The sequence below is a fragment of the Hyalella azteca genome, unplaced genomic scaffold (assembly GCF_000764305.2).
Source record: "Hyalella azteca isolate HAZT.00-mixed unplaced genomic scaffold, Hazt_2.0.2 contig5114, whole genome shotgun sequence".
In the NCBI taxonomy this organism is placed as follows: Eukaryota; Metazoa; Arthropoda; class Malacostraca; order Amphipoda; family Hyalellidae; genus Hyalella; species Hyalella azteca.
Window position 1 is genome coordinate 406,519 of NW_025935314.1, and position 14,725 is coordinate 421,243.

Below are 14,725 nucleotides of genomic sequence, written 5' to 3' on the forward strand. Positions count from 1 at the left end.
GGATGTTAGGATGTTAGGATGTTAAGATGTCAGGATGTTAAGATGTCAGGATGTTAGGATGTTAGGAATGTTAGGATGTTTGGATATTAGGAATGTTATGATGTTAAGATGTTAGGATGTTAGGATGTTAGGAATGACACAGAAAAATCGGCAATAACGGAGTTTATCTCAACAGTTACTTCACAATTATTTTCCAAAAAATAAATAATCTTGAAAGCGTTAGTGGCCTGCTGAAGAAGAGGCCTCCTGAAAAATTTTCTAGAAATACGTTAAAAATCACTTAGATGCTATGAATGGTTGACTGTTGACATCCCCTAATTAAGCGGTGTAAGAAACTACATTATTATTAACTATTATTGAATTGTATACCTAGTCAATTTCAAGCAGTGCATAGCAAAACTAAATGCATTAGGTGGCTTCGCGTACTCGCAATTCATCTCATTATTTCTGTGGCATGGCTTAATTTGGTATAAAGTTTTGTTATCAATATTTAAACGACAAATTTTATCTTCAGAAATTGTCAAGACATATTATAATTTTTCATTAGTCAAAAGGTTTTTGTTAATTCGCGATAATAAAAACGCTTTGTGGAAATGCAAACCAAATAATTTACAACCAATAAGTTCACTCTAAGCACTCTTTAATTTTCACTATTTTTATCGATAAACACGTCCTGGCATGGCGCAGGCTGTTAGGATGTTAGACTTGTCATTCCTATTCATTATTTTCGTAGAGCTTTAGAACGTGAGTTATTTAGGTTCTCAAATATCCACATATCGTTGTTGTGTGACTTCTGTGCTGGAGATATTGCCATTTATGTCGATGTTGCTCGTTTGAATATGACGACTTCTCACTTTATTTTACGTAAAACATCATGCATGGTTTAATTCTAAAATATTTGCATAGTGGTTTTGAAGATATTTCATTTCACCTTTAATTGGCATTAATAATAGCAAGAATACAATACGCATTCAACAATATTGAGCACCAAGTACTAACTTCTTCATACTTGTTTTCGTTACTCGAAAACTCTAGTAACGTTAACGTTCATAAAATTTGTTAATGAGCCCACAAATGTCTTGTATCAAGAAAGATACGCTGTACAAACAATGAAACTTCCTAGTAACTAATACAACCTTTCCCGAATTCCCATTTTGAATTAAGTCCTTATAAACTTGACGTCACAGTTTCCGCACCGACACTTCATTTATCACACATATTAGACGACATTGCATATCATGCACCTAAACCGTGTGAAATCTTCATGTATTAACCTTGAATCAATTCCTGATTATTGAATTCCACGTTATAATCACGGGAACCCGTTAGATGCATGGGGCTATTAAACCACGTGTAATCACCGCGTTAAATGAGACGCGTTATTGCTCCCGGGCTTACGTTGCACTCACTTCCCGTGGCTCTGTATTAAATAACGGCTTCTCTAATGGATAAATATTTAGAGACGTGGGTTAATAATCCACATAGTATACGGGTAACTGTGTAAATAACCTAGATAATATAAAGATACCTGGGTTAATAACCCAGATAAACATACAGATACCTGTGTAAAAACCATCATAAATAGCACGTGTTATACTTATAACCTTACGTACTTCTGCCTGGTGAATTTAGGTATTTGGTTCTCTATATAATAATGCTTGCGTTTATTGATAAAAAGTTACCGTTCATGCGTTTGTTCATAGCAAATATGTTGGCTTACTTGCATTTCTATTAATGAAAATGGTTAGTTTAAATTGCTTGCGTTTTTTAATGAATAAAAGGCTCTTTAGCTTGCTAGCTTGTGTTGTTGAATAAGAAATCGGATAGCTCTCTCACCAATAAAATCATGTCTCCTGAAATGCATGAATGAAACACGGTGTGAAATGAGAAAGGAATGAGAAACTTAAGCTTATGTGGTTTAAAAAAGATAGTGCACTGTTGGTATTTATAATATTCAAAGGAGCAGTCATGTTATTAATAATTATAATATATTATTATACAATTATTTAATTATAATAATAAAATCAAATTTTCACGCTTGCATAACCTTCTTATCAATCATATCCTTTTTTCAATGCTCATCTCTACACAATGAATCACTGCTCATCTGTATACACTTTTTCTGCGCATTTCTCGCACTTGCAGGCTTTGTGAAAACAGTGCAGAAGCTTCCTCGTTTTACCATCGTTACTTGACTTGAAGCTTCCTTGTCTCGAGTATAGCGAGCGGCCACCAAGTATTGTTCAGAAGCATTAACCAGAAAATGTGACGACTCGTGTTTGGCTTGCGCCGCTGCTATGACAATGGACATTTTTGCCAGTCTTGTGTTCCTGGATTGAAGTATTGAAGTGCTAAGGAAGAAAATTAGGGCAATATTTTGTTTTCGAGCTTTTTTTCTGTCATGTATATATTTTGGCCACTAACAAGTCATGCATTGTGATCTTGTAATTTCTTGGAAATGGCGTCCAATTAAGTAAAAGAGTTGATTAAAGTAAACTAAATTGTTGAGATACCATCAGCTGTACATATTTGTTCACAAAATGTCACTTAATGCCACATCTTATCAACATCTGGAGTTCAAACCTCTTCCTCAACCATTAATATCTTCTCAGCACCAAAAGATAACATCACACACAAAGAATCATTCTAATTCATTGATCGCTGAGCCGGTTGATAAATATTTTGAGATTAACTGTGCCCAGAAACTTCAATATTCTAGTGATGATAAAGAAATAGTTTTTCAAGCGAGAAAACCTGAAGCAAATCATTGGCAAAATCAAGCTAACAAGAATCATAACGCACACAACGGAAAATGTGAGAGAAAAAATACAGAGGAATATAAGCCAGATTTTTCTCGCGACATTAAGAGCTTGTGTGAATATTCCCTGCTATCGAAAAAAATTTCCGATAAATTAAATAACCAGAAGGAAAAATCATCGAAGAAGACCTCGTTACAAGAACCGTTTCGAAGTTCACGGCACTTGAGCTTTAATACCTCAAACTTAAGTGCGCAGAAAAGATGGCGTCACAGCTTGTGGTTCCGTAGGTCTCCATCGCATGAGAGAGCACCGAAGTTGTTGAGAAAAGGCAATTTATTTTCGGGGAGAGTAAACCATTTGGGTGATTCTTCTTCAAGTGAAGATTTGTCTGCTTCTGTTGGTGATAATTCACCATGCACAGTTGGTGATTCGTCAAGTGCGGCTAGCGATTCAGGTTTTGGTGCGCGAGATTCAGCCTTCAACTCTTCGTGTGAAGTCGGTGATTCCATTACTGAAGTAGATGAATTAACCCACCTTGAATTATTAGATTCACGTTCTTCTAAGCAGCACAAAATATTATCAAAGGAATTCCCGCCATCTTGTCTTTCAATTATAGATCGCAAGAAAATGAGTCGAGGTTCAGATTCACCGTGTTCAGGATACTCATCGGAGAGAATCAGTGAGGAAATTTCGAGTGATGAGTGCGAGAAATTTCGAGTCCCAGAACCTGAGTATGAGTCACCTGAGAATTTTGAGTTTCTTAATGAGATGTACTCTAATCAAGTTCGAGTTGACTCTCGAAATTTTGGTAAATTTGAAACTTCTATGATAACCGAGGCGAAAACCTCGCCAAGAATTGCGCTTGAAATGGACGCCGCTAAAATGAAGGTAAGGAAAAGTCATGTAGATAACATCGAAGGAAATAACCTGATGCTTATTATGATTATTAACGTGTCGCTTAACATGATTCTTAACGTGCTGCTTAACGTGCTGCTTCACCTGCTGCTTAACGTGTTTAATAACATTCTGCTGAAGTGATGATTAACTTGCTGCTTAACGTGCTGCTTAATCGGCTACTTAACGTGTTGGCTATCGTACTACTTAAAGCGCAGACTAATGCACTGCTCAGCGTTCTGCTTAACATGCTGCTCAACGTGCTGATTTACGCACTTCGTAACAGGCTGATGTGCTGATTCAAAGTGCTGATTAACTTACCGCTTAACGTGCTGTTTAACGTGCTATTTTGCGTACTGCTTAACGTAACACGTGTCTTAATGCTTGGTAATTCATTGTACCACAAGTGATTGGACTCGAGATTCTCCAAAAATTTTTGCTACGCTTGATTTCTATTCTCCGAAATCCACAGAAATTAATGTTGTCATTATCATCCTAGTAAAAAGTGCATGATGTTGAATGTTGAATGTCACCCGGATCATAATTATGTCTGATGCGGGATGTGGGTAATGTTGCTGAATGTCTCCATGATCATCCTAATATAAATTATGGGATGTTGGTGATGTTACTGAATGTCTCCAGATTATCTTAGTTCTTGATATGAGGCGAGTGATGCTGGTTATTACGTCTTGTGGTCACAGGAAATCGCAGTGGGCCGAGTTAAATGAATATTCTCATCTCTAAATCGAGATTTATTGAAAATTTCGTTCGTTTTATAATAGAAGAAGAATTAAAGTAAAATAACGCAATTCACTGATATACATGTATATGCTTACAAATTTTTAAATCCTATTTACCAAGAAATTAAATTGCTCGCAACAAATTAGCCTCATATGCTTTTGCTTTAAATTTTACTGTTCTCGATGGGGTCGCCAGCTTCCGCTTGAAATCATATAGGACAACAATGCGAACAACACACATTAATTTTCAAGCCATTTAACGCAGCCTAAATCTGCTTTGCTTACCTTATATCAACATTACTTAACCTAAATCAACCAAACTTGATTAAATTCCTTTATAAATTCATATATATATTCATATATAAATTATAAACTCATTTATAAATTCCGTCATAAATTCATTTGGGTAAACAGGCATGAAAACTCGAGACGTCGCCTTATGACGCGAGCTTATGAATGAAGGCTGCAACGCTGAATGAGTAGTTAGCCAAGTTGTGCAAAAGGCTTTATACTGAACCCGTATTAATAATAATTATTACCAATAATAATTATTATTATAAGAACTTTTATTTTGGTTGGGAAACAGTGAGATCGAATATTTCAATTTGTTTTAAATGTACCACAACGGTGGTATTGATGTAATTTTTGCATGCAGATTTTGTTTCGATTGTTATTTACAGATAAATTTTCAATACTTTCTTCTTAAAATAGACGTGAATCGTGGATTTTGGTCATTGAAACCAAGAAAAGGAATTAATAGGTATTATTTGTAGTTTCTTTCTGAATGAAGTAGCATAATGTTGGTAAATAATATATGATATAATATAACATAATGTAATATAATAATATAATATAATATAATATAATATAATATAATATAATATAATATAATGTAATATAATATAATACATTCGCTTTAACTGAGAAAAAATTATTGCAAATGGTTCGAGAAATTTTTCATTTGTGCTATAAGGAATTTCTAGGTTTATTATTGCCAACTAATTGTAATTTCTAGCAATGCACTCAATACAAAGCTCGTCCTTCGATAGCTCAGTTGGTAGAGCGGTGGACTGTAGTGGTGAACGGCTATCCATAGGTCACTGGTTCAAATCCGGTTCGAAGGAAACATCATTTTGTGTAAATTTATGCATTTAAAATTTCTTACTTTCTTCCTATCAATTCAAATTTATTTTGGTTCATTATGTACAGCTATGTTCTTCATAATTTGGATCGTATTATTGGAATGAAATATCTTTAGCTTCCCTTCATTGAAAGTAAAAAATGAAAATTGATCTTCATAAAATTGCCTTGCATTGCAAAGGAATCTAAAATACTAATCAGGAATGGATTTTGCACATTTGCAAATTTTTGTGCAACGTAATTTGTTTACCTATTTTGGGGGTTTGTGTAAAGTTATTCGGTGTAAATTGGAAATTGGTATTGTTGTAAAGTGATTTTTTATGATGGTTATAATGGTGGTTCGTGTAAAGCTATTAGTTAGAATATTTTATCCGTGTGATATTAGTTATTTATTCGTGGAAATTTATTCGTTATAATATTGGTAATACGTTTTCGTGCAACTTTGTTCATTTGTATAGGAACAACTAACTAACAAAGCAACTTTTGTATAGGAACAACTAACGTAGAAAATAAAATCATGATTTTAAAATAACTTGTACTCACTTTGGTGACAAAGTTCAAATAATTTTTTTGTGTGGACTTTATTAAAGAGAATTTTTTATGTCGTCCCAGTAAATTTCCAATGTAGTTCATACCGAATAACTAAATAACTAAGGATTCAGCGTGTACTAAATTATATTAAATGAAAATTTCGTGTACTTTTGTACTGAACGTAGAAATTATTTAGTGTAAAGTTATTAATTGAATGTATCCAGACCGTTGTCAATTTAAATACTTTCCAGATCAATAGTCAATTTGGTACAATATGCATTTTGAAGTTTGATGTTAAGCACATTCTATTCAAGCGAGTATATTATTATAATTCTTGTGTTTTAGCATTCCAAAATAGATTTATTTTAGCTATACTAATATTGATTGAATTCCGTGGTGTCTTGCAGAACGTGACATCGCTGTCGCTGGGTGAGAGCAACCTGACCTCCCTAGACGTGACCTCGCTGACCTCGCTCCGTGAGCTGCGGTGTCACAGCAATGACCTCACACATCTGGCACTGCATGGAGCCTTGATTACTCATATCTATGCGGACCACAACCGTGAGTAACTTGCCTTCATTCACCAAAATTATAATTTATACGTAATTAAATATTATTTATAGTAAAATTATACGCATTTATCAAATATTATAATGTTTTGAATATAATTTGTTGTCTATCCAATACATGCATATATCCTATGTGTAAAATTATACGCATTTATCAAATATTATAATGTTTTGAATATAATTTGTTGTCTATCCAATACATGCATATATCCTATGTGTAAAATTATACGCATTTATCAAATATTATAATGTCTTGAATATAATTTGTTGTCTATCCAATACATGCATATATCCTATATGTAAAATTATACGTATTTGTCAAATATTATAATGTTTTGAACATAATTTGTTGTCTGTCCAATACATGCATTTATCTTGTATGTAAAATTACTCATATTTGTCGTATATAACAATGTTTTGAATAAAATTTGTAAGTTTATCATTATGTTGTTGATTTATTGTGCTGAATTTTCTTCGATTAAAAAACTAATAAGCAATAATTATTTTAATTAAAGAGCTGAAGACGATACAGAGTCGCTACCCTCCACGTCAGCTGATACGACTCAGCGCTGCGTGGTAATTATATTATGTTTTAAATAATATAATATTATTATAAATAATAATATAATAATAATAGTAATAATTAAATTAAATGTTGAAAAATTAATGGCCTGTTTATATTTGCCTGCTTAAAAAATATGAAAAATTTTCCTTGGTCAAACTGTTTTTTTGGGCCAAGTGATAAATATCTCACACGTTTGTTCTATGTAATGAATAACGCGCACGAATTAAAAGGGCACAATAACTATGGCTCAACGAATATAAGCATTGAAAATACCAAGTAAAGTGTCAGTATTTTTCGTTGCATTTACAAAGCTAGTAGAGTCGAAATTGTACATTGTACCATTTTGAAAATATAAATTCAGGGAAATTATGTACATCGTAGTCTACACAATTCAAATAAATATGGTTGTAACTTTAGCAATCCTACCGCTGCCTACAATGAGCAAAAAATTCATACAATTGTTCGCTGAAGGATTTCTCGCTCATTCGTGCCGCAATCATACGAATATCGCCCTGTATATTGGGCGCTCACTAATTCGTTATGCACAATAGAGTTAGTTATTGATCTTTGTAAATTATTCCTCTTTCAGCAACATGATGACCGATTTTCCTCCTTGGATGAATCTTTGTGGAGATCTGAAAGAACTGGACTTGAGCTGGAACAAGATATCGAATTTTCCATCCTGGTTGCCTTTACCAAACCTTATTTACCTTTCGCTCCACCACAATAAAATTTCTCAGTTACCTGAACTCGACTCCAGAAACCAAAATGGCGATTTGGGACATTCCGGAAATCCTTTGTCCAAGTTTGGTATCCAAGGTACCGATGAAGATGCCCCTCCACAACCTCCTCCAAGGATGCCCAATGTGTTCGCGTCCAACGGATCTCGAGTGCCCGCTTCTAAAGCCCTTCGAGGTTTGGGTGGCAACGTTCCTGTGTCCATATCGCCTCCTCTAAAGCCTCACATGCGTAAAAACAGCCAAGTTATTACACCTGTCAGTGCTTGTTTACCTGAATTTCCTCCACCCCCTCCTCAGTTTTTAGAAAATACGGAAGATGTGGATAAAACTAATAGAAATGGACCCAATTGTTTCTCATGGAACGAACCTCTTCCTAACCCTACTCCTCCAGCGCCTCCCATTCCACCTCATTCTGTATCACCTTCTGCTTTTAAGCCTCACATTCACGTTCTTCACGATACTGCTCCACCTGTGCCTCCTATTCCAGCTTACCTAAGATCCAGAATGTTATCAGAAGCAAAACCATCGACGGTAAAGGGAGCAAGAAACGCTTTGGTGTCGCCTGAAGATGAAGGACACTACGAAGAATGCGGTAAAGCCAGTCATGATTACCATCCTTTGGAAACTCTTCTCTTGCATCACAACAAAATAAAAATCCTGCCTGAGAATTTTTTGCAAATGTTGCCCAAGTAAGTATAAAAGTTCAATTTGGTAGGCCGTAATTCAGACACAAATGCGACATCAATAAACTCACACTATACCGAAGTATCCAATCTTGTTGAGTCACTCATAACACGATAACAGCAACTTACAACATCCGACAAATAATTACAATAATAATAATAATAATTAACCTTATTTATAATAATAATATATAATTAACCTTATTATTAATAATTAAACTTACATCCGACAAATAATTAACAGTGCTTATTTATAAAAATTACTACTATAACATTTAATAAATATCATTATTAAATTATTATAATTACAAATAACTATTTATGTACATCATTACTATCTAAGTTACGGTTATAAACATTTTAGGATTCAGCTTGTCAACCAATTCACCATTGAACCGAATTTGTTATTTGTATGCAGCTTCACATTAGTGACAATTTTGATTCACTATTAAAATAGGGAATTCGTGTAAATACAACTGGCTTTTTATAATAAGTGCCCTTTAGGGTAATTGTTGATTTTGAGAAGTGACCGGCAGCCATTTAACATTTAAATTTCTCCACATCCCTTCCATGAAATTAAAATAATATCCTGCGTTCCAGCTTGCGCGTGGTAAACGTGAGCAACAACCAACTGATGGAAATCCCACGGATTTCAGTGCCCAATAAAAAAAGCTCTGGAATCAACGATGCCCCGACATTTACCTTCTCGATAAACACGGCGCGTCCAATACTGGAGAACCTGGAGGAGTTCTACTGTGGCTGTAACGCCCTGACAGAGCTGAGGGCTCTGGAGCATTGCTCCAAACTGCGAGTGCTGCATGCACCGTACAACGAGATATCGCTCCTGCCTGACAGGTTTAGTATATAGATTAATAAAATAGTATTAATTAGATATTAGTTGTTTTGGTCCTACCTGACAGGTTTAGTACAGAGATTTATTTAAATGGTATTATTTAGGTATTAGTTGTCTTGATCATACCTGACAGGTTTAGTACAGAGATTTATTTAAATTGTATTATTTAGATCTTAGTTGTCTTGGTCCTACCTGACAGGTTTCTTATAGATTAATTAAATAGTATTATTTAGATATTAGTTGTCTTGGTCCTACCGGACTGGTTTCTATACCATTGATTAATTAAATAGTATTATTTAGATAATAGTTGTCTTGGTCCTACCTGATAAGTTTCTAAGAGATTTATTTACATAAAATTATTTAGATATTATATGTCTCGGAATTACTGGATTTTGGTAGAATATAACTTTGGTATTACTGGACCAAAGCTAGATTATAACTTGAACATTGAAAAGACTAGAATGTAACTTGGATATTGAAATAGCTAAGATTATAATATCCTGGAAATCAAGCGGTGCGTCTAAATCAATTGTTTAAAAGTTATTAGCGCACTTTCTCCTTTATGAAAAAAAACACTATTGTGTTCGTCATGTCCGTCCGTCTGTCCGTCCGTCTGTCCGTCCGTCTGTCCGTCCGTGACTTCACGTTTTCGTCGACGAGAAAATGACTCTGTCACTCACTGCAGTGAGTACTGAGTTATATATTTTTATTTCAATCTATTTTTCTGAAGGCAAAATGCATATTTTTTCCACAAATTCCAGACTAATCGCGAGTTTGCCAAGACTGGAAGAGCTGACAGTGGCGGGCAACTACCTGCATAACCTACCTATGGGCATAGCCTCGCTGCAACACTTGAGACTTCTACGTGTAAACTGCAACCCTCTACAGCTCCTGCCTCCTCTAGCGCCCTTACCCAACATCAAGGTGCCATTATACTGTATCTACAATTGGATTACAACACTACTAAGTATGATAGTTGCATGTATTATAATCGCATAAAAATTCGTACTACATATGTACAACCGTATTGACGCGTATTACAACCGTATAGATTCGTATCACTACCGTATTCCCGTTTCACTTCCCGTATCACTACCGTTTTCCCGTGTCAGAACCTTGTAGACTCTTATTATAACCAAATATACTAGTATTCCAATCGTATTTACTTGTTTTATGACCGTCTAGAATCGTTAGTAACCGTAAAGGCTCATTTTAACCATATATATAGACTTTGATTTTAACCGTATATACTAGTTCCACAGCCGCATAACTAGAGCAATCTACTGAAAATAAAGAAAATCTGTTCAAAATTTTAATACAGTCTCACACAAATTTTTCTACCTCAAGTTTGCTTCGATCGTATTTTTAGAACAAATAAAGGGGACAACAAACTTTTATATAAATGAAACTTATTTTTCCTGAAAAAGCTTAATGGCGTATCTCTCTCATCAGTTCTGTGCAAGTGATATAGATTTAAAATTATTTTAAGTGTGAATTTTGATAATCAAATGTCAAATTTGATATAATAATATAATATAATATAATATAATATAATATAATATAATATAATATAATATAATATTATATAATATTGATATAAATATTAATATTTGCCAATAAAACACAAAATGGGTTAATTTATTTTAGTTGTTTTTCTCTTGGTTCAAAAATTTATGAACCTTTCATTAATATTTTTAACATTACGGGGAAGTTTTATTTAAGTCGTTTACGTGTTAAGTCGACGTCAAGCGAAATTTGTTTAAATATTTCTTCAACATGGCTGAGTGGTCTCTTATAGATATAACGATCAAATAATTCGAGGTACTTATTTTTTTTTAATTATGCGCTGAGTGAACTAAAGAGTTTCTAGTAGTTTGTACCATTTATATGATACAAATCGGTTTGTATTCCAGATTTATAAATGTTTCCGACTTAATTAATTTATTGCATTTACCGCCAAATCTCCAGATACTTGTGAACTATTGATAATAGTAGTTAGCTGTTCATTGTATTTGTCAGGTGATTGACGCCTCGCATTGCCAGCTGGGCGAGCTACAACTGGACGCCATCATCTCACCATCCCTCATCATCTTGGACGTGGCAGAGAATCCATCCATGTCTGTAAACCCCGAGCAGGTCAATCGTTGCAGGTACCTAATCTTTTTAAATATTAGATTAAGCTTAGCATAATTTATTGTTGTTTCTGTTGAAAGTTGAAACCGAACGTTGAATGTCAGAAGAGAATCAGTTCCAAGTTAAAAATTGCAATCGTGTGTGCACTTCTACATTCGGTGCAGATATTTATTTTAGCCGTTCGTGTTAGTTATTTGTTTCAGTATTTATTCACCGTGTCAAGCATTTAAAGTAAAATCAGTATTTATTCATTCACCATGTCAAACATCTAATGTACAATCATTACTTATTTACCATGTCGTCCATTTAAAATCTTTTTTATAATAATTTATTCTTCACTCATCAGTACGAGGAAATCGGTGAGCGTAGTGGACGCCAGCAAGGATCGCTTTTCTGATGCACCTGATGCGGACTATACACCAGACTGCTGTCCACCAGCAGTGAATACCAGACTGGAAAAAATTTTCACTTCTGGAGACCGAACTCTCGGTCATCGGTCCAGGGAAACTGGTGGAATTGTAGAGCGAACAAATGGCGCAACTTTAAGAGACACAACAATGGGTCCAGAGGAGATAAAGATGGCCGCTGCAAATGTTACGGGAGAGGCTGCAACCAGCCTGCCAGGCCCAAGAAAATCTTGGAGGGTTGGTTTTGCAGAATGCATTGGACGAGAAGAAAGGTAACGATAATTTTTTTAACATCAAATCACATCTAAGTTACAACGGTTATTTTTCGTGTAATTTTTCAACACTTCTAAATTTCAAATCTTTCAAAAATTTTATTTCTATTCGAAAATTTTCATCTATAAAATGATCGATTAAGTGAGTGCGCAAATGTTGCCTTCGATCCACGTCATTAATTTTAAACATGTACTTTTTTACAGGCTTAAAAGTTTACAACTGCGAGTAGCAGATTTGAACGGCGATGGTCTAAGTTGTCTTTTCGGCCTCATCGAGGAGTCTAGAATTGCGCTGGATTCAACCCCCTCTCAAACCCAAAAACCAGAGGCCAAAACCTCAGAGCAATCGAGCAATAATGCTTCGGATTCGTGCTATTCCAAAAGCCACAACTCTATCAACTGTCCAAACTTCTCCTTAGCACTTGGCCCCGATACCACGAACTTCACCCTGACCCACTGCCCAATTTCCCCCAACGGGATCATATCAATACAAAGGAAATCGGAAATTGACAAGGCTAATTGTTGCACTATAGTCCAGCTCCCGACGTCGGTAGGGGCGATGCTCAGTGAAATACCGCGCCTGTTCCATGAAGACCTGAGAACTGAAGAGGAAGAACCGCTTAAACGCAGCATGTTGACTGCGCTTCAGTAAGTCGTTACTATTATTATTGTTATTAAAGTGTCATCGTTTTCATACTTGCTTCAAGTGTCACTGAAGTAGTGAACTGAAATATTATGCAACTGGGTTAATCTGTTTGCTGATGGATTATAAATACGGCTGCATAGCGTAGACTTATATGTTTGAGAGTTTTTTCTAATTTTCAGCATATTTTTTTCGAATTTCGTTTAGGATTAAAAATAAAACACCTCCAATGGGTTTAAATTCACAGCTCTGTCAAATAATAGAAATGAAAATTTTTAATTGCATGAAGGCACGCAATGTTTTAATAAAACAAAAACGTTATGGAAATATATAGACAGTCAAACACATTATTTTGTACATTAAACCTAAATTATTTGCAAAAGTAGGTAGTTGTTTTGCACTTATGCATAACTGTAAATTACATCTGATGTTTTGTTATCGGCAGGCGTCAAGTTCTCCGCGGCCATGCACTACCCAAGGGTTTCTCGATGGTGCACCTTGTTAAACCTCCAGAGTCCCCTCCCATTTCTTTCTCGGCGGCCACGTCCACATTGTCCACCATTCCCCCCGTGTCCACTATTCCCCCCGCGTCCATCCCGAGGACAGGGTCGTCGGGAAGTGTCCGCTTGAGCGTGTCGAATTTTGGGGCAGCGATGGCAATGATGGCATCGCATCGGGCGGCTCAGCTCCTGACACCGGAGGTCGCAAGTGATGTGCAGGAGGTGCGGTCCGTTAATGTTATACAAATTGCGGTCTGTTAATGTTGGTCCGTAAATTAACTAATCAAATTGCGGTCCGTTAATGTTGGTCCGTAAATTAACTAATCAAATTGCAGTCCGTAATGTGTCAGCGTTGATTAGGCAATTAGACATATCACTGATTCTGGACATCGTAAAATTTTCACAGCTTTTAGCGGCCTCGGAAATGCAACTCACAGCTCCGATTTTGCTGTGCTTAATCCCCAGACCATGCATGCACATTGCCGATTTTAACCAGAACTGTTGCAGGTAGCTGGGATCGAACTCGAAACTCACAGCTCCAATCCTTTTACTTTGAACTCTAACCACTGGGCCACCCAGCCCTGTTCTGTAATATAACTTCAAATAAATTAATAAACAAATTTATTACGGTATATTGTTTTAAGTAGTAACTTCTCATGAATAATTGAATAATGTTACTAAATATACCTATAATAAAATCAATGAAATAATCGATTTGGGAAATCAAGTTTTAATAAGAACATATGAGTAGAAATGGAAATCATAAAATTTATTCATCACATGAAATGTACTAATCAGCTAGGATGTGTATAATTACAACACTATAAGTCTAATTATATATAAATACCATCCCGAATTGAATATTGAATAATTATTGAATAGATAAACTTTGCCTTAGACAAATTACACAAATCTTTATCTGAATTGTCGCGCTGTGAAACTAACTGACAGTTTATGATCCCTTGACATCATCCAATCGGAATTAATTATCTTTGTGAAGCTGGGAATGGCCTTGTCACGCCAATCGTTGCCTGCAAGCCCGATTTGTGCGTAATTTTTTTGAATCAGTTGGCGTAAATCACGTGAGTGGTGAAATTCACACTCTTACGTGTTCATTAACATCAGGCCTACACTTCAGTGCCGACATCACTATGTTATTAATGATGTAAGCAAAATTAATATATGCGATGAAAGTGAAGTAGTGATGTACGAGCTTCCGCACATGAACTATGAAATATTATGATTTTGACATAAAACCATTGGCATCAATGATTGGCTCTAGCAGAAAATATGGTT

At 35.3% G+C, this 14,725-nt stretch overlaps 1 protein-coding gene and 1 non-coding gene across 2 annotated transcripts in view; both read left to right on the top strand.

Moving 5' to 3' along the window:
* LOC108675472 overlaps positions 1-14,725 on the top strand; it is a 38,523-nt gene that overhangs the window by 18,761 nt on the left and 5,037 nt on the right. The window contains exons 6-14 of the mRNA XM_047880279.1: positions 6,472-6,625; positions 7,149-7,209; positions 7,788-8,627; positions 9,222-9,476; positions 10,236-10,398; positions 11,494-11,624; positions 11,954-12,286; positions 12,491-12,934; positions 13,375-13,651. Coding sequence (XP_047736235.1) covers positions 6,472-6,625; positions 7,149-7,209; positions 7,788-8,627; positions 9,222-9,476; positions 10,236-10,398; positions 11,494-11,624; positions 11,954-12,286; positions 12,491-12,934; positions 13,375-13,651 — 2,658 coding nt within the window. The remainder of the gene's footprint in view (positions 1-6,471; positions 6,626-7,148; positions 7,210-7,787; positions 8,628-9,221; positions 9,477-10,235; positions 10,399-11,493; positions 11,625-11,953; positions 12,287-12,490; positions 12,935-13,374; positions 13,652-14,725) is intronic.
* Positions 5,433-5,517, top strand: Trnay-gua. The gene is given in 2 exon segments: positions 5,433-5,469; positions 5,482-5,517. It is a non-coding gene; the product is annotated as a tRNA-Tyr (tRNA).